Here is a 20,965-nt window from a genome sequence, read left to right as displayed (position 1 = left end):
ACATGTCAGAGAAATCGTACAATCACCTATAAGTAAGATATGACTGTAAATACGACAACATGTATCCAACCAGCGCAGAGGCGCTTCGGTTTGCAGCCAAGGCCTGACAGCAGTTTTAACAAGGATATGGATACAGCTGAATGAACACACACACAGACAAGCACACACACACACACACACACACACAGATCCCTCTCTTCCAGTTAGCCCTGACATTAGCCACTTGCTGTTTCTAACTGGATCATGGGGCTTACTAAAGAGATTAGGGCCTGGAGACAGCATAGCAACACCACACACACACACACACACACACACACACACACACACACACACACACACACACACACACACACACACGTTTTTCTTCTCCTGGTTTTATCTTTTATTCATTTCTTTCTCTCCATCTCCCCAATCTCTTTTTATGTTCTTTTTTTCCCCCCAAGTTTGTTTTATCCTGTCTTTTACCCCACTCTCTCTATCTTCCACACTCACACACACACACACACACCTTGCACACACACACACGCACACACAAACGTCAGCAGACTGGCCCTCAGGCTAAGAAGACAGCAGCCAGTAGCCATTGTTGGAAGACGGTCTGTCAGAGGAATTAACCTGCCGCTACACGGGAAGGAGGGAGGACAGCCGGCGCTGTTCGCCGTCACAATCGATCTGATTCGCCCAGTAAATTCAGGAGGATCCAACCCGTATGGAAGATTCTCTTTTCCTTTCCTGCCGGAGTTGAAATTAATCCACTTGTTTTCAGTGATAACAGTGAATTGTGTGAGGAAAAAAAAACAAAACAGCCATGACTGTGAACTGTGCCAATTTCCTCGTAAGATAAAAAAACCTGTGCTCGGAAAAATTTAAATAGATTTCATTCAGAATACACCCAACTACAGTTTGTTGTTTCATCAAGCACTTTCACAAAAACACAATTTTTTTTAATTCAGAGAGAGGTCAAATTGTGTGAGCTCTCTGAATAAATGCAGATTTTATAGCAAAGCCATGAAACAACACAAGTAGAAGCTCCTTCTCTCTCTCTCTCTCTCTCTCTCTCCCTCTCTCTCTCCCTCCTTCTCTTCTTTTTTCTGCCTCTAAATTCTGAAATGTTTTCGTCCCGTCTCACTCAGACCCTAAAACACGTCCACGAGGGTTCATGATCAGGCTTCAGCCTCTTTCTGTTTCCTGAGGAAAAGCACCACAATATTTTCACTCAGTGACTCATTTCAAGTGTTTGATTTGGAGGCTTTTTTTTAATGAATTCTGCCGACCGATAAGAATACACTTGATGCTATTTCCTTATGTGTATTTGTGAACTTTTTCATTGTTCTCTTCGTGTCTGAAAACATGCAGTGTATTTTCTGCCTTTAAAATGACCCTGAAGATTAGAGTTATCACCAAACTGCTCCTGAAAGGACTCCAAAACCTGCAAAACAGAAACGTGTCAGAACATATTACACAGTTTAATTTTACCTCCATGTTGTTTTCATGGTGCTTTAGGACGGTTATTCTCTTCCATGAAGAGATTGTTGAGCTGAATTTTCTGTGCTCTCCCTGTGTGTCGTGCTGCGTTTAAGGCCGCGACCGCTCACGCCTCACACTGAGTTGGATTATTTTTCACTATCATTAAAGACTGACGCAGTTATTTTCCAAATGCAGAATCTCGCTGTGATATACTTAAACTGTACAGATTTCCAGAGCAGAAACACACATTGAATTTTTGTTGGGTTCCTTTTTCTAAGACGTTAAAGTGAAACAATATAACACAAACACTGGCGCGTTCCTGTCTTCCTCTGACCTCGGCGCCGCTGAGACACCTGCGCTGTTTTGTTCTGTTTCTGTGCTAAAAGTTAATTGGCCCGCCGGTAAAATGGCTGGCAGTAACCTTGACGACGCTGACCTGCTGCGAGACGGATCAGAACTCGGAGAAAAGTGCCGGAGAAACACGGTGTACGCGGCGCATGTACACAGACGGCGCTCAAACACACAACCTGTACTGAACACGCAGTGCCAGGTGTTTAATAAAGGCTCACATCCAAAAGACTTGTACAGCGCAGCGCAAGCGTGTGTGTTCTTGTTCTGCAGCGCACACACACACACACACACACACATATGCACTCACCTCCATCAGCCCTGCTCTAATGTTCAATCTGCTAATTTTCTGTGTGATATTTATGGGTGCTGAGGCGCTCCCAAGATGCTTATAAAGGCAAAACAACACAGTCAGCTCCCTTACACACACACACACACACACACACACACACACACACACACACACACACACACACACACACACACACACACACACACACCTCTTCCTCTCTGCCTCCTCCCATCCCTCCATCATCCTCGAATCTCTGTTTGTTCTCCAGCCTTTACTTTTCGGTATCCCCACTCTTCACCCAACACCCCTCCTCCTCCTCTCCCCCCCCCCACCGCTGCCTTCACCCTCACCTGTCTCACGTTCTCCCTCCATCACCTGCCGGCCTCACGCCTCCACCTCGTTCCTCCGCCCTGCCTCCTGTCCACCTCTCTGCGGCTTCCTCCCACTTTTAGCGCTCCTAACTGCCCACCGTCGTCAGAGGCATGTCCATCTCCCGCTCACTGACGAGTCCAGCAGGGGTTTTCAGGTTCATCCCCGTTCTGATGCTTACGCTGCGCCCATTTTCTGTTCCTCCATCAGCCATTTATTAACATGCTCCACCATTTGCTTTAAAGGCTTACCCGGCCGGCCGTTTACTACACACAATGAAGAATTTAGCCATTTAGCCTTCAAGAGGATTTACTCCTGCTAACACATGCTCTGCTGTGTCGAAAATGTTCCCCCGAGCTGGGCTTTTCACTCAAATGCTCTTATGAATTATGTTATTAAGTCCTCCTTTTTTTTTTCTTTTTTTTTCTTCTTTCAAATTTCTAAATCCACTTTTTTAGAAAATTTTAATACCTGATATAGCTTTGGAGATAAGCAGGGATGAGCATATCAAATGAGGGTTTTTAGACAGCTGTCTGTGGACTGAGGGGATCACAAATAGCTTGATGTTGGTCGACCGGCTCCCAAAAGAAGAAATCCATTTAGTCAAGGAGCTTTGGCCGTTCTCAGAATGAGGGTGTGCAGCCTAAATCCTCCATCAGCCATTATTCCTCAAATCCATTTCTTACTGCAGTCCATTTCTTTTTGTGTTGCAGGTGTATTGTTATGGCGTTAACCTTTTCCTAATTAATACATGACCATGATTACCATCCAAAGAAAGCCTTATTGACCATTTTTACCATCAATTAGCCCATTAACTATTAGTTTCTTTGCTTGACGCTTCTCATATTAACAGAGGTACATTTGAGTTTTGGCCCACGTTGCGTCTCGTCCTCCCAGTCACTGCACACAACAGGACTATAGCTTGTACCATTTACGATCAAACAGTTCATTAAGTCACTCTTTCATGCTGCTTTAGTGTGCGTTATAATAGAACTCAAGTTTCATATTTCAAAACTAATTTTATTTAATTTTTAAAGCATTTTCTCTTTATGGAAGAAATACCTATTTAATCAGTTGGTGATTGGCTTAGTATTACTGTGTAATCCTGATCAATTTGGCCTATTTTGACGTAGTTATTTGAACTGGAAGACTTGTCCATGCGGCTCCATCGGTTCATACAGTTCATGAGACTAAGTTGGCTTGTCTAGCTTAAGGGCTCTAACTTCGCAGACTGCGCCGAAACCGCCCGCTGTCAGCGGAGCGCAAAGTGCGCCGTAGGCGGATAAAGTCAACGGGGCGTGTCCAGAAAATTGTCCTAATTTCGTGAACCAGGCGCAGTCACGCCTCCATCCCGCCCACCGGCGTAGGTGGCGCAAGAGAGAGGAGAGAAAGTGGGTTTAACCCAGCTGAGCGCAATTTGACCAATCAAATGAACACCTCTCCTTTTTTTCAAAGAAGGACACTGCTACATTAACATGATGAAATACATTTTATTTCCTGGCCTCAATACTAAACCATAGTGAAGCAACAATGTATATGACTGCATTTTGAAATAAATAATCTCTTGTAGAGCTTGGGGAGCCAGACAAATGAAATAAAAATGCAGACACCCTGCATTTAGCGGCTACATACAGACTTTGTAGGGAAAGGGAAAATCTGTTTTTATTTGTGTGCATCATAACTCTTAAAGATACATTTGGGAAAGCACAAAGAATTACAGGTGCCAATCACTCAGCGCAGCTGCACAGCGGAGCTGGGTGAGTCTACTTAGGACTGCTGGTTCAGTTGTCATCAGATCGATGTCCTCTGAAATGATTCCCTGTAATTCCTATCACACACATGGCATTCCGGCCATCCCAGACGAAGGATAATCATTTATGAGAGAATGGTGGCGACATCTGCTATCTGCTCCGTCCTCCGCTCTGCTTCACGTGTTGCCAGCATTCTTACCCCCCTCCAAAGGCCGCTATGGTCAGCCAGGCTGTCATATGCAGTGTTTTTGCGCAGGAGCACACCAACAGGTTGCTTTTCTGTAATCTAATGCATTAGAAATTAAGGTAAAGAAACAAAATATTAAATCAAGTGGATCAGCAAAACGTCTGCCTCATATCTGCTTTATTAATGCCTAAAATCAGGTTTTAAAATGTATTGAACTTTTTACAGTGCGCATTTGCGCAGCGTACCTCTCATTCACACTCCGCGCACTCGTTTCCCTGATACACACGCACACACACGCCAACACACACAAAATAGTTGTATTATTAACTGTCAATAATAATCAAGAACATATTAAAATTAGTAAAATAAGTCTCCCCGGTTGCGCACCAGGACGGACACCTTCCCACACCGACCCGTCCTCACCCTGCTCATTTTATTCTGGGACTGCAGGCTCAACAGGACAAAGGTATTTATTCAGAAAATATGTTCGTTCTAAAATTAATTTTTGGAAACGAAAAATACATGGTTTGCTGTACTTTAATGGAGGATATAATATTTTACCTGAATCTGTAACTGGCACATCTGGAGACGCTGCAGTGCCCCTGCTGTCAATACCGTGTTCACTGTTGTGCTCAGATTTATTACATTAGTTTAAATAATAATAATGATAATAATAATTTTACACCATTTTATGTTATTATTATTTAGTTGTAAACTGACAGCAGCCTACAGTAATTCTCTACCTGGAGGTGACGCGTGAGCGCTTCATGTGCCAATGCAGGTTCTGCGCTGGACTGTACAGCAGCTGGAGGTCGGTCGGGTATTTTTGGGGCAGCAGCATTATATTTGTTTCGCTGTTTGTCCCGCGACTGTTCTGACTCTGATTCAGAACGTTCCTCCTCTTCACTCCAGTCAAGATCGCTGATGTCCGACACGTCTCCGCCATCCGATTCCCCCTCACTGACCTCCTGTATCATTGCTAAAGCTTCTTCCACCTTATATCTCTTATTTATGCCTGTTTTTACTATCTTTCTTTTGGGATTTGCTTGATATTTTTGGTCATCTGTCTGATTGTCTGCTGTCAGAGCTAGCCCCCTGTTCAGATGCGCGCATGAACCAAAACAAATCAATCACAGAAGAAAAAAAAGCCCCGTGAAGTGCATCTTTTTAATCAGTCTAATAATAATAATAATAATAATAATAATAATAATAATAATAATAATAATAATAAATAAATAAATAAATAATAAGTCTCACAGACCACTGTTGGCCTTTGGAGGTATAAATGCTTTGTAATATTATCTGTGTTATTGTTAGGACCTTATTTGCTTCAGAAAAACATACAAGACACATATTTAGGAAAAGTCAAAGAATTAGAGGACAGGGGAATTATTTTTAACAGATTTATTTGAATTCTAAAAACCCAAATGGTCTGTCAGATTGTCTTGGATGTTCTAGTGCTAAAGAAGATAATAAAAACAATTATGTGGTTCATGAGTGATTGTGTGTATCTTTCATGACACTGACAAGCTGTCAGTGTCATTAGATCCTCCGCTCCCCAGCCTGCTCACACCTTCTGCACGAAACTATCACTGCGCCCAGCTGATTCTGTCGACCCCTCCCCCTGGTGCGCCGCCACGCCCATCTCGGCGCAAGTGCAGCGGACCTGCCAGACACCCTCTTCTGCGCCTGTCGAAAATAGGAATGCGCTGTCTCCACCGCTGATCATCGCCAAGTTGCGCCGTCAAATTAGAGCCCTAAGTCTTTGAGTGTTTCACTCTAGATTTTATATGCCGATGAACTAAGATTTCCAGTCTTAATAGACCATGGGGGCTAGGATGTGGCTCACTGATGCTCTATTGTGATTTAACGACCTTCATTGTGGGAGTTGGAGTCACAAAAGGTCACACGGGGTTCATAGGAAATGACTTCTGATTGACCGTGACCCGCCGAAGATCAATTACAGTTTGTTTAGCAGAGAAGAATGAAGGATGTAGTAAATGTGGGATACATGGTGGCAAACGGTTCGGTTCCAAAGACAACAGTACATTTGAGGGATTGTAGGACTTTAATTTAAAAACAATATGTAACTATATTCTTATTGCGTTAGCTCTAACAAGTACATGTAGTACAGGATTTGTTCTGGATATCATCTGACGTTCTGATTCAGCATACTTGACAGAACTGGTAATTGATTTAATGATTCATTTTCAGTAAGTGTGTGTGAAATGGGACAACGGTGTGTGTTGGCTGCACTTTTCTGGGGTCACAACAGTGAATCCTGTGATCCAGATGTGTGATGTAGCATAGGTTTAGCGCTGGTTTAAGTTTAGCAGTTAGAAAAATCACTGGTAAACTTTCAGCGGCACAGTTCAGTAGATAGATGTTCAGCGGCTGTGATTCACCTCACCTTCACTTCAGATCCACATGAGCAAGCGTAGGAGACAGTGGAAAGAAAAACTCCCTTTTAACAGGAAGAAACCTTTGCAGAACCAGGCTCAGGCTCTGCTGTTCCGGTTGGGGTGAGGGGATTGTTGAGAATGTACCTCAGTCAAATCTGGTTTTGGGGGGAACTTCTGTGTGGAGTTCAAATGCTCTTCCTCATTGAGGAAGTTGTTTTGTTGAACTTGCCCAAAGGTGGCAATGTGAGTGTATCTTGATGTTTTTCTGTCTGATTTTGTCCCAGAAAAATCCAACCACAAAAAAAACAACAAAAAAAAAACCCCTGAGTTGGATAAAATGGCATAGAAGATGGACAGACGATACACATTTACCATCGGCTTTATTTGGTTCTCCTGGTCAACTGCTCATCAACAGAAATAGCTCATCAGCAAACCACATGGTAGGAAGGAAGTGTTTTTAGATATGGAGAAAAAGAAGTCATAACGTCTGAACTAAGCACAATAATGGGTAAAAAAAAAATGTGATTTAAAATGGCCAAAATTTTCTTTTTTGCCTTTTTATTTGATTTCCTCTCAATTAGATCAGATCCACTGAAGAAATCCTCTCCTTGTTTTCTGATAAGTAATCTCTTCCTGACTGCATTGACCTACATTAATGCAGTACAAATTCCTGTTCATGTTTTTCCTGCTTCTAAAATGCATCCTTCTTGTCTTAAAAGCGAAGTGAAACACTGATCTGGTGTGTAGCAGACATGGCATCCTTTTGAGTGTCAGAGTGGATGAGATATGGCTGCTGCTCCTGCAAAGCCCACTTTTTGTGATTATGGTGTTTTAATTTTAATTGAAGGATTACAAGTCCTCTGTGATCTGAGAACGTTCTTCAGCTTCCTCTCCTTTCAGAGTACCCTGGATAAGCCCAGAAAAACAGCACTCGAAAGGCAATAAAAATCAGTTCTCTGAAGACAGCTCGCCGCGTCATTAGTGGAGATAATTAAAAACCAGAGGTGGCAAAACTACTACTACTACTTTACTTAATTAAAGTAGAAATACTTGTGTAATCGCAGTCAGCAAATGTATGGAAGTAAAGGTCGTACATTAAAATACAAAAAAAAAAAACAAAAAAAAACCTTGATCCCATTCTGTAACCAGCAGCAGACGTCAGTATGAGTAACTCTTACCGTCAACTGCTTCAATCCTTTCTCTGTAAATCTGAATCATCCACATTAAATCCAGGAATCGACACCATTTGAGCAATCTGAGGAGGAGAAACTACAGCGGTCTGTCGTCAAGTGTAGGCATCAGTTACACCAAGTACAATACCGGCGAGCCAGTGCTGAGCTATACTGTCCTTGGCGCCTTTGTGAAAGAGCCGTCATTTGCCTCAGTTGGTTGACAGTTGTCACATTGGAGCCGTGTTACGATCGCTTATGTGAGATCTTGTCTGTCTCCACTCCACTATCCACTTGTCTTTCCATACATCACACCATAGGCAGTTTTCTGTCTTCCCTCGCCTGCCTGTTAATCCACCCCCCTCTCCCTCCATTTATCTCCCCTCCCTGTGTCCATTCTAATGTCCTCTCTTGATCCTTCGCTGCTTCAAGTTTTATTAGCTCCATAAATGTCCCTAAGAGTCTGCAATATCGCTTAGCTAAAGCACCAGGAGTGAAAGGAAAGACCAACAGGAGGGGAAGAAGGAAGGCACAGAGTAGCCATATTGCGGAGTCCTGCGGATGACAATTCAAATAAGAAAATCTATTAAAACACAAACGACATCAGGGACATTAAAGTGAATTAGCCAGTAACAAATGACCATGTGTGCGCCCTGCTGCCTTAACCTCTACAACATCTTTTTTTTTTTTTTTTTCTTCCGCCGATAGTAACTCATCTAAATTTGTTGGACGACTTTCGGGCATGGGGCCAGAAAAGCTTTTATATCCATAAAGGCCTATGGATCACAGAGAATTGCATTAAGCTGTCCAATTTAATTACAGTATCGACAAAACATAATAGATACTTACAGCCTCTACGCAGAGCGATGGATAGAGGAGGGGAGAAGGCTGCGGAGGGAGAGGAGAGAGAAACAAAAAGTGCCGACATTGTCCATTTATAATGCTGATTCAGTGTATGTATCAAAGGAGGCTTTTGGGGATCATGTGTGTGTGTGTATGTAGATGTGTGTGTCTCTAACGAAGGGTTAGTGAGGACCCATGAGAGCTTTTGAGAACGCTTAGCTTGATTCCAGCGCTACAGCTCCCCAAAGGCTGGTTCACTGAAAGACACACAGAAAAACACTCACCACAGTGGGTGGCGGTGGCGGCGGCGACTCGGTTGTTCGCTCTAACACTCACGAGTTTCAATCCAGAATTTAGCTGTTTGCCCTTTTTATATGTTAAAGTGTCTTCGGGCGAGGAGGCTGCTGAACCACGTAAGTTCATTTTGCTGTTTACTGAAAAATCAAGACGCTGAAGGATTAAAAAAGAAATGTCAGTGGTTTGGTGCTGCAGTGTTTTTCTTGAGAACCCGACTGGATGTGAAGTCTGAATGTTCTTCTTAAGCTTGCGAGGGTTTTTAATCGCGCCTTGTTGGATACACATCTCACCCTGTGTCCTTGGGAAAGACATTGAACCTCAAGTTGCCTCAATATGCGAGCACCATTTGGTGTGAGTGTGTGAACTGACTTACAATAACTGTGGTTGCATAGAGCATAAGGAATCTGATTAAATACAATCCAGTCCAAGTTGCATCATTGTGTCTGCTTATCTCGGCTCTATCCGGTTGAGATGGTGTCTGACCCGATCAGACCAGCTCGTCACATTTCTTCACGCTTTGCACATGTCTGTTGTGTAACGTTGCCACAAAAAAAAAAAAAAAATGGCAAGACTGATCAGCAGAGGAGACAGCGCTGAGACAACATCCAGAAAAGCACTCCATGCTTGTCTTTTGAACTCCGAACAAGAGCAGATTTCTTTATCGTTACAGTTTTAAAAGATACTCAGCAGCCTTGATTAGTTCAGCTGACGAAGCCTCCGCGGATACTGGCCGGTCTCCTGGTAAAGTTCGATCTGTCATCTGTTGTGCAAGTACACTTTCAAATTACAAAGCATTATGGGATTGATCCACCGATTGAACTGGATGATTATGTTTCTGAATATGTGCGGGAACATCAGTCGGACTGTTTGTACAGAAACTGTGTTTACAAGGACACAGATGATCAGGAGGAGAGCCTGATGAAAGAGCTCTGGGGTGAAGATTTCAACTCGATAGGGTTTGTTCACAAGGAAATTTGAAGCCTTTACGCAGATCCTCGTTCCGATTGGAGTCCAGTCACACACTTGTTCCGTCATGTCGGCCGAGTTGGTGTCAGATTGTTGTTGTTGTGCGTATTGAAGGCGAAGCACAAACAGTTCAATCTGGCGCTGCTTTCCACATCTTCAGTACTGACAAGCCAACAGTGCAAAGCATTATGGGATAGTTTGTGTGATATAAACGTCATTCTGATCACCTCACCCGTTGAAACAGGACAGACTGATCTCTGAGTTGGAACGAAAAGTGACCACGTCTACACAGTTACTGTGTGAGACTTCTGAACCGGTTCAAGTGTGTTCTATAGGTGAATCCCACCGCATGCTAACACACACACACATACACACACACATACTGTGATTCTTTCACCTGCCCACACACACACACACACACACACACTCGCACACACACTCTCTGATCACCCAGCGCAAGAGCGCACTTACTTACTTGGGTGGGTGTAATGGAGCGACTTAGGAAAGTGGCCGTCCCGTCCCGTTCCAGCCAGCCGGGGCTGTCAGCCTCCCGTCCAACATGATCAATAGAGGGGGGCAATATTTTTATTCATAAAGCACCCACTTAATTAAATCACAGGGAGTGGAGTGGAGCAGGGGTGGGCTGAATAGAGAGGGAGGAGGGGGAGGAGGGGGAGGAGGCACGGGGGCGCCGAGGCAAGGGCACTGAGTCAAAAGACTGATGAAGAATTACAAAGACTCCAACTAGAAAAGCAAAAAAAGAGGAGATATATGGAGGGAAGGCTGCTCTGCTTGTCCTCCGTTTTAATAGTTTGCCAGAACACAGAGGACAGACTTTAAGGTTGTACGTGTTCGATGGGAAGTACTTCTGTTTGTCTTTGCCGCAGCGATTTCCAGTTGCTGAAATTTATTCCATCATGTAAACAACAAGCTTTTAGGGAAGACACGCCGATTGGAAGAAACGCTCCAGTACGACTTCTGCATTTAGGGAAAATATGCATGTGTTTTCTTGCCAAGAGCGAGACAAAATGATCGATAATACTTCCGTATCTCCACGATAAATGCAAGGGAACCAGTCAGCCAAACTTACAAGGAAGAAGGAGAAAAGTTAGTTTTGTTCAAAAAAAAAAAAACGAAGCAAGGATGTAAACAGCAGCTTGAAAACATGATATGCGGAGTCATGTAATGGAGACTGACTGCAGAAAATATGAAAACAGAAAGCACTTAATTTCATGGCCCAGCATTACTTCCAACCCTAAACCAATGACAGTTTGGCAATAAGAAATTAGTTTGAAGACTTTAAAGTACACATATAGAAACCGCTCGGCGTTCGGTCCCACACTGCAGTTGTCTGGTCTGCAGCGCGCTGCCAGCATGTCGGATAATATATCCCCCCGGTTTGTTGGCACGCTCCACGATCATTCAAGTAGTCGCTCCGTAGCCAAGATTTGAAGACCGCGGTTATAATGTGAAGGTTCCAGTTTTGAATGCATTGAGCTATAAGTCTGCAGCGTTGCCAGCGTGCAGCATTTATACTAAGTAAGTTTTTCCAGGATAAATGAAGGTCAGAAAAAAAAAAAAAAAAAATTACTGCCAGTTCCTTTTCAATTCGCCCAATAAAATAATGGTTAGAGTATCAAATGCAAAGGTTAAATTTGAGTTATTTCCACTCTGATGCCATGTTAGACCAGCATACCTCCCTGTTTTCTGCAATAGCTCGATAACATATTGTCTATTTATCTTCTTTAGACAGCATAAATCCGCGCTCACTGTGCTTTTACTGGCTGCGACGGCGGGGAAACTTATCCATGTTTCATTGGAGTGCTGCGCTCACTTCTTAAATTCATTCGTCGTGACAAAAAAATGATCTAAAACAGCCTCCTTACTCCTTCATGGTCACAGAATTTAGTTTAAACGGTCTATTTTCCATCCATCCCTTTTACCGCTTTATCCATATCTGAGGCTCGGAGGCCGACAGCCGATCTCAGCTGACTGGACGTAACAGGTCCGTCACCAGTTGATCCAAATTGCGTGTTTACAGACTCTGAGAGGAAACCTGAGTAAACTCATACATGCTGAGGAAGAACATGCAAAGTCAGCGTGAGGTGGGGATCATCTCACCTGGATTTAAATCTGATTGTCACTCAGAAGCAGCGCTGAACGCCGAGTGGAAACGCTTTACGGGACGCTGCAATAATTTCAGGGGTTAGTGAGAACACACAGCACTGACTGGGATCCACAGTACAGGCAGCGAGCGCCGCGATACCGGCTGCATGACTTTGGTCTCACCCTACAGTAGAGTGCCTTAAAAAACAAGGGGAATATGAGCTGGCCAGCAGTCGATATTTATTACTCTCTTTATGGAACAATATTAAATGCAGTTACAGCCCCCAAGGGGGAGAAAAAGAGACAGACAGAGGGAGAGAAAGTGATATAGCGGGAGGAGAAGGGAAGAAGAAGTAGAGGATGAGAGGCGAGAGGCTTACGCGGACCGCTGAAGGTCTCCGGTTTCAAAAAAAAAAAAAGGAGAAGAAAAAGAAGCTGTGCCACTTCTGTCTTCCTGCGCTCGTCTTTTCTTCCTCTCCTTCAATTTTCTTCTTCGGCCTCCCTCTTTACATTTCTCATCTCGCCCCTGGAGCCCAGCCAAGGGTCAGTACTCTTCCTTTCCTCCACCACTCTTTTAATAAAAGACACACACACACTAAATTGCGTATATACATAGCCGCCCGTCGGCTCGCAGTCACCTGCTGTTTCTTTTACACAGAGGGTCACAAATTCCACCTGACACATGGATACACACCTCTGCTGCCCTCCTTGTCATCTCTTGCTAACTAAGACCTCGTGTGCCGCCGTCTGACACAAAGACGCCTGAAATCAAACGGGCCTGGTTCTGCTCCTGCGCTCAGGGGTTAATGGTTTAGGGCTGAGTGGACCTGGTTCATATCTCCATGTGCCTCAGGATGGGTCCGTCCAATATCAAAAACACAGGGCCAGATACCTGGGGAGAAAGAACTTCATTTAATATGTGTGTGTGGGACCAAAAGTGGAAATAAAAGTACTGTACAAGTGTTGATTTTTCTGTTTTTATGCTGGCATTTGTCTGCTGCTTTGCATGCTTGAATATGAGTAAATGAGTAGCACCAGTTTCAGAGGAGAATAGCCCATTAAGTGTGTGTGTGTGTGGGTGAGTGTGTGTATATATGTGTGCGTGCACACGTGTTAAAGGGTTAACAGTAATATCCGAAGTGACAGAGGGTGACCTCACAAATGTTATTATTCTTCTCACATGAATAATGGATCTTAATATGGAGGGGGTGATCGCTAGGAGGAGCACGCACACACACACACACACACACACACACACACACACACACACACACACACACACACACACTGCCCCATCCCTCGGAGGATCTCGCTGTCATCCTCAATCCCTCCAGACTTCTAGGGGCCACAGAGAGTCACCGTGCCCAGGAAGGAGAGGCCTCGGCTGGGAACTGTTTGCTGGTGGGGGGGGGGGGGTCTGTGTGGTGAACATGGGGGAGGCCTGGAATACATTTGGTCGAAATTCAATCAATTATACAGCACTTAGAAAGCCATGACAAACATGGAATGAGTAATGGAAGACTAGTTTGCTTCATCTGCTGCTGATGCTGCTGCTTTTCGGTTGTTTTGCCTTTCTTTTTCTTTTTTTTTCTTCGTCTCCACTTTGAACACATCCATACCAAACTTAACATGCTTTTGTAAACATGTGTGTTATTCGTCTGCTCTGTACAATCCCGTAGATCCCTTCTATTCCTCAAAAGATATGCGGTTGTTTTCATAATCAGCGCCACTATGAATTACAGAATTTGTCATCCTAATAGAAGTGATGCATAATTCAAACAGCCATCCGTCTCTCTAATAGAATTCCTCAGAGATTAATTGCCCGCTCCCTGAAATGTTGTTGGAACAGAGGAACACCTGAAAAAAAGAGAGGATTAAATTGAAACGTGGCAGCAGATTGGTGGACGCTGACGGAGGTGCAACACCGCTGCCAATTCTCAGTAAAAGCTGTTGTCATTAGCTGGATGCTAATTTTCCTCCGTTTTGCATTAACCCTTTGTAGGACAGACATAATTAGTTTTGGAACAACCAAAATTAATCTCTATTGAGCCGGACCAGTGAAAGGGGAGCGTAATAGATTGACTTGTCAACAGCAGAAGCTTCAAAGTCCACCTTCCAGCCCCGTTTACACGACAACAATTCAGGTGTAAGCGCATCGTTTTTTTTCATTGAAATCACATGAAAATGTTTTTAAAATGATGTCCATTTAGCAGCATTTCCCCCCACTTGCATGGAAAAAGAGTATGGACAAAAAGTTTCCTGTGTCTGAGCCCCGTCGTCGTGTCAACGGACATACGAAACGCAATTAAAGTTTTCCGTTTCCATTCGAAAACGTGGTGTAAATAACTCTTGGGTAAAACTTGTTTTTTTATGTGTTCAAAATAAAACTTTCTAATCAAATCAAAATTAAAAAGGGAGATGATTGGTGATCTACAGCAACCTGTACACTCACCGGACTCCATGGTAAGGTAACAAAAGGGCGATGAGAAAGTACAAATATGTGGAAACTCTACCGGAGACTATGTATTTGCTTCCGAACTCCTTGAAACTGGAGCACAAACTGATCCCGATGAGCCGCGTGTGTGTGTTTGTGTGTGTGTGTGTGTGTGTGTGTGTGTGAGCCTCTGCTTTTGTTGTGACTCTATCAGCCGGTGTCCTTTTGGAGGATCACAGGCCAATCTCCTGCCGGTGATGGCCTTCGCTCCACTCAAAGGTCAGCAGGTATGACTCACGCGGGGATGGGAGGATGACAGCTGTTTACATGGAGACATAACCAGGCTCCGGACCGTTGAATTTACTCAGACATTAATAATACATTGTGATATCGTAGAAAGTCATTTTTAATATCTGCCTGTACATAGGGTTGTAGAAAAGCTGGGTCAAATGGCAGAGGGAGATATCAGATGGAATTTTAAACAGGCTTTAACCGTATCAGTCAGTTCAATAAGGGAAATGATTTGGCAAAAGTTAGGGTCACATGGTGATTCAGTGCCTTGGACTCTCGTCTCTCAGTCAGAAGATCCCCGCTTTGACTGGGGGATTTGCATGTTCTGCCATTGCATGCTGGGGAGTTTCTCCCTGTACTTTACCAAAAACATGCTTTTTATATGAATTGACACTAAACTGACCCTGTGTGTGTGTGTGTGTGTGTGTGTGTGTGTGTGTGTGTGTGTGTGTGTGTGTGTGTGTGTGTGTGTGTGTGTGTGAGACTGTCGTTGTTCGCCTTTTCCCATAGATGGATCGGCAATTGCAATAGGGTTGATTTCTGAAGGTTTTTTTTCTTTAAGATGTGTGTGTGTGTGTGCCAATCGCCTGATTTGAAGTAGGTATTGTTTCACTAAGTGTAACATATTTGATTTTTTCCGCATCAATCAGATTGAAGCGATGTTGTAATCAAAGCGCAGTGACATGACGTTGGTTTGTTTTCTGCCGTTTCCAGGCCACAGTCAGATTGGGTTTTTCATTCTGTCAAAGGAAATTAGAAATATGATAGTTTTCTTATTTTTCTTTATTTTTTTTTGTGTGTGGTATTTGGACAATAAACTGTTTGTAATCATTGTATTTGGAAATATTAGAAGACGGTTTAATATTCCCTTTGCATTTAGGTTTTTCAAGGTTATTATGCCCTGAGTGATTGCAAATATCTCATGTTGCAGGGATCACTTGGTTTTGTTTTTTTTTTCCTTTAAAAATAGGTTTTCTTGTTTTCTTGGGCACAGCCTCTCACCGTTCATAACTCTTTACTGCATCTTTTAAATCAATCATCGTGTGTGTTTTTTTGCCTCCACGTTTCCCCTTCTAAAGCTTTTGGATTTCTGACATCATTATATATGCATTTTTTTTTTTTTTTTTGGAAACTGACCAATGTTTCAGTGAAAACAGTTTAAATCAAACTACGAAAGGATGAATGGACTTTAAGGAAATGGTTCATGTTCAAGAAGCTGTGTCACTCTTCACATTGCTGAAGCCGCAGTTCACAGGACTCTACTGGACCTTCTATTGACAGGAGAATCACATTTCTGGTGACTGATACACTATCTCTCAATCTATGGTAAAAAAAAAAAAAATGCTTAGGTCAACATGCCAGGTATTACCTCCATTCCCCTCTCATCCGCCGTGTCCCATCTGCCCTTGTCTCTTCCCTTTTATTGGATATAAATGAATAATGACAGGTCCACATTCGCACAATTTTAAGGGAGCAAACACGTGGAAGCAGAATTACCATCGGAGTGCAGAGAGGGTTGTGTCTGAGTGACGGTAGATATAAATCAATAAAATAACTCCCATTAAGTGTTTGAATATTGAATATCGTGTGTTTCAACCGGACGCACAGAATGCTGGGAGGCTGTGGATTAATAGGCAGGGTGGGTTTTCTCCCAATCTTAGACACTGAACTCCAGAAATCACCCGGCCCGTTGCGTGTGTGTGTGTGTGTGTGTGTGTGTGTGTGTGTGTGTGTGTGTGTCAGACCATATGAAGCATGTTGAGACCGTTCAAGCGGTATAATGTGCTTTAGAAGAAAATTCCATTTAACATTTAATGGAATGATTGATAACGTGCGGTGTGATCGACATTGCCTGAAAGCATTTGCGTTGCTTCTGATTGTTTTTAGCACTTTAAAGGAGGCACAAATCAGCTTAGCCTTCAGTATTCGCTGTTTAATTGGTTTAATTTCTTGCTGTCCTTTCGTCACGTCTTCAGTTTTTCCCACAGCGTTGAGTTTGTGGCCAGTAATCCACCATGTTTTCACCAAAATCTATTTAATCCACCAACCCGTCCAACTCAACGTTTTCACGTTTAGCTTTGATCCTTTTTGCATTTGGCCGTGCAGCTTCCGTGACTGCAGCAACACGTGGAAAATTTATATTTTCTTGTTTGCACAAATGGCATCATTAGTTGCACATGGCAACTTGGTATTCTTTAGGTCGGATCTTATCAGGATATTAGTCGGTACAGTTTTGTCTTTTGGCCTTAGATAGGTTGTTATACTGATTCATAACTTTGACCCACTGCAAGCTTACCTAAAGGAGTTGTTGGGTTTAACGCCCCATTTATGCGTTTTTGCATTTTCAGTTCAGTTCATAGAAGTGTCATATTTGTATTGCAACATTGCCACGAGTGTCAATAAACTCAATAATCCTTGAAAAACTATGAATACACTGACTCTCAATTGTAAAACCAAAACACGGACACTCAGAACTCAATGAAAGATTTGCATTTTTCACTTGAAGTTGTAGCCTTTGGTCATTAAAAGCTTGAAATGACTGTTGGGGTTTTATCACTGGAGTGTCAGTCGCCTCTTTAGCACAGCAGATGTAATGAATTGTGTTACTTGCTCAGTTCACGTGTTGCATTTTCCAACTTTCCAATAAAAAAAAAGCTGTTTACACCTTCCAAAATGTCACAAAGCGGCAACAGCAACGCACGCACATAAACATTTCCATAACCTGTAAAAATAGTTGTACAAATGAACAACTGGAAGCCACCCATACGATTAAAAAAACAAAAAACAAAAACACACTGGAACCTCGTGACGCTTGAGTTTTATTAGCCGGGCCTGAAAAGTGGCATCCTGGAGCCGGTGTCAGTCACTCAGCTGGAATCATAAAAAAAGAAACACAGAGTCATAATGGCTTTTATTGGACTCGGATGGTTTTCCCCCTGTTAGGGGAGGGAAAAAAAACAACAAATAAATATCACAGTGGGTAAACAAAACAATAAAAGATTTATTAGCCATGCAGCTCTTCTAAAATATGACTTTTTAATGTTTTTTTCTCCTTTATCTTGTTGTCTTTCTCTGACAGCCGTCTTGAGCCGGGCCGCATCGGAGGCATGCAAATAACAGAGATAAACAAGATAGATTTATGGATATAGAGGGATAGTTAGGTAGATAGATGGCGGAGATGATGGAGAAAAGGGAATGTGAAATAGAAAGTGAGATTGATAACGGCTTCGCTCTCTATCTGCTTCCTATTTGCTTTGTCAACGTCAGCGCAGGAGCAGCAGAGGTGGAAAAATGGAGAAAACTCCTCTCAGTGGAAAACAAAAAACTCTGCCCCCAAAATGTGTCAAAACCTTCAAGGAAAAAAAAAAAAGATAACAATTTTTTGGTCTGTGCAACACATGAAAATATCACAATACTCATTCCTGTCCATCACTTGTGTGATTTTTTTTATTTAATGCTTCTCTGTTACCACAAGTGTTGAGAAAAGATTACACATAAAAGCCCAAATCGTCTTTTTTTCCTAAAATGCATACGACGCCAGGCACATACCTTTCCCATCAGGGCCCGCTGACACTAAACAAGGAACTCTCAGCTCTTGTCACACAGAAGGAATGAGCCAGAAAACACACGGCTGAAAGGGAAACGTCCAAAACGATGAAACCTTGTTAGTTTGAGGAAATGAGTTTCCTATTTTCCGAGCACGGCTCGCCAATTAACATTCACGGCACTAATAAAAGTTGATTGGCTCTGGAATAATGCACAAGCAATTTTCCCCTTGTGTACATGAATGCATGTGTGTGTAAATTATGTGGCTGGAAGGTATGGTGTTTGTGTGTGTCTTTGAGAGTGCGATTGTTCATTCTATTATGTGCATGAGTGTGTGTGTGTGTGTGTACGAGTTATTGTCTGTGTGTGCGTATTAACCAGTGAAAGGTGGTGTTTCCTGTGCGGCGAGTGAAATGTTATGAATATGGCTGGCGCATAATTGCTATTTTCCATAGAAAATCCTGGCAGGTTTCCAAGCTGGTGTGCATATGTGCATGTGTGTGTGTGTGTGTGTGTGTGTGTGTGAGTGTGTGTGTGTGTACTTCTCAAGGTCAAAGACAAAAGTCCAGGTCGAGGGCTGCTGCTCTTTTGTCCTGCAGTAATTATCTAAGTGTATGCTGACGATCTCGCGTGCATAGTGGAGTATAAATGTGCATTTGCTGATTGTCATGCTGCGGAGTTGAACTCAGCCATGACTGGCAGGAATAAAGGCCAATTAGCTGGTATTTAATACAAGTCTTTTTTTTTTCTTTTTTCTTTTTTTTTTTTTATTACATTGCTCTCTGTGAACCGTGTTTACCTGCCCAGTCTTCTTCTAAATGAGCAGCTTTAATAGAGTTGAAGCCAGGATGTTGTGTCATGTCAAAAAACCATTAGGACATTCGATCCGTGTTCATTAGAGCCATATTCATGCACATGCACGGCTGTGTTCGATGCATTTCTGTTCAAGATTAAAAGTGTCATCTGTTAGGAGAATTTTTTTTTTCTCTTGATTATGATGGAGAAATAATCTTAGCAAAGGTAATATTGTGATTTTTTTTTTTTGTTTTTTAGGGTTGAGCCATCAGAAGGTCACATATCAAAATAATGACATTTATGCCATACACACTAACTGAGGCGTCATTGTTTTGAAGCGAAAATGTAAAAATTGTGTTGTTCTCTGCTTGCATGCGTTTTCTCTTAACGTTGGGTAAACGTGCCATAGCCTTAATTCTGATCTCTTCTTACTTCTTGCATTCTTCCCCTGCCGCCACATCTGCATTAATCCTTTCACACAAACACTGGAAGAGCAGATGGACGGGTGCCAGCAGCATTTCACATAGTTCCCTTTGTCTTTGAAGCTCTTTGGACCAAATTGTTCCACTGATCATAAATGTCATATCATCCTCTCCCCCTCTCTCTCCATCTCTTTCTCCTTCTGTGCCTTTGTTCTGTAATTGGCTATATGTGTGCGTGACCGACTGTGTGTGTGTGCGTGTGCGTGTGTGTGTGTGTGTGTGTGTGTGTGTGTGTGTGTGGCAGACACAGATCAACTAGTTGCGGTTTTGTTTATCATTTGACTCCATACATCGCAGAGCGTTCCCAATACCTCCATTAATGTCTCTGTGTCTCTCTCTCTCTCTCTCTCTCTCTCTCTCTCTCTCTCTCTCCCTCTCTCTGCCTCCAGGGACCTCAGTGAGAACCAGATCCAGGCGGTTCCCAGGAAGGCTTTCAGAGGAATCACCGGTGTCAAGAACCTGTAAGCTCGATCACTCCTCCTCTTTCTTTCTTTCCCTCCTTCCTTCCTCATTCCTCTTGTTCTCCAGTATCTCTAGCTTTTCCTGTCTTTTTTTTCTTTTTTGCTTTTTCCTTCAGTAGTAAAAAGCATTTTCCATTGATTTAATTTCCTTTTCCATTCTATATATTATATAATTATTTTTTTTATAGTACTGCTTGAAATAAACTTTCAGACCTTCGCCCCTCTTTCATGTCAAATGTGTCTTTCGTCACTGTGTGACTGAAGTAGAATAAAAAAAAAAACCAATTCACTTTAAACTGTAATAACTTCAGTCACAAGTATAATAATAGAGAAATAGTAGTGAAATTCTTCAAATTAAGGTGACTTTCTGTAAATTTTGTGCAGTTTCTTTTATTGAAAATTGGCCCAGTGGATGACATGGCCATTATATTCATGTATTGTCCTCTACACGTTATGTTACTGGCTCCAGAATTCAGACATTTGACTTCATTTTGGTAGATTACACTTCAATATTGGTGAAGCAATAATATGAAACTGACATTATAGGACTGTTTTAGGTCTCACCATCTAAATAGAAAAAATTAATTTGACATATTAATGTGTATCCTTTACATTTTATTTAGAAGACAACTTAAAGAGCATTTGTAAAACATGAAAATTTGGCCAAAGTTTTAGTTTCAGTCATGTTATAAGAACAAGGACACAGTTGTGTATTTCAGCATTTTGATAAATAGTCACTTTTTTCATTGTGTGTTCTGA

The 20,965-nt window shown here is 42.5% G+C and overlaps 1 protein-coding gene across 1 annotated transcript in view; it reads left to right on the top strand.

Moving 5' to 3' along the window:
* slit3 (slit homolog 3 (Drosophila)) overlaps positions 1–20,965 on the top strand; it is a 288,135-nt gene that overhangs the window by 138,392 nt on the left and 128,778 nt on the right. The window contains exon 5 of the mRNA XM_030116436.1: positions 20,135–20,206. Coding sequence (XP_029972296.1) covers positions 20,135–20,206 — 72 coding nt within the window. The remainder of the gene's footprint in view (positions 1–20,134; positions 20,207–20,965) is intronic.

The sequence above is a fragment of the Salarias fasciatus genome, chromosome 2 (assembly GCF_902148845.1).
Source record: "Salarias fasciatus chromosome 2, fSalaFa1.1, whole genome shotgun sequence".
In the NCBI taxonomy this organism is placed as follows: domain Eukaryota; kingdom Metazoa; phylum Chordata; class Actinopteri; order Blenniiformes; family Blenniidae; genus Salarias; species Salarias fasciatus.
This window is presented reverse-complemented; position numbering and strand designations above follow the sequence as displayed.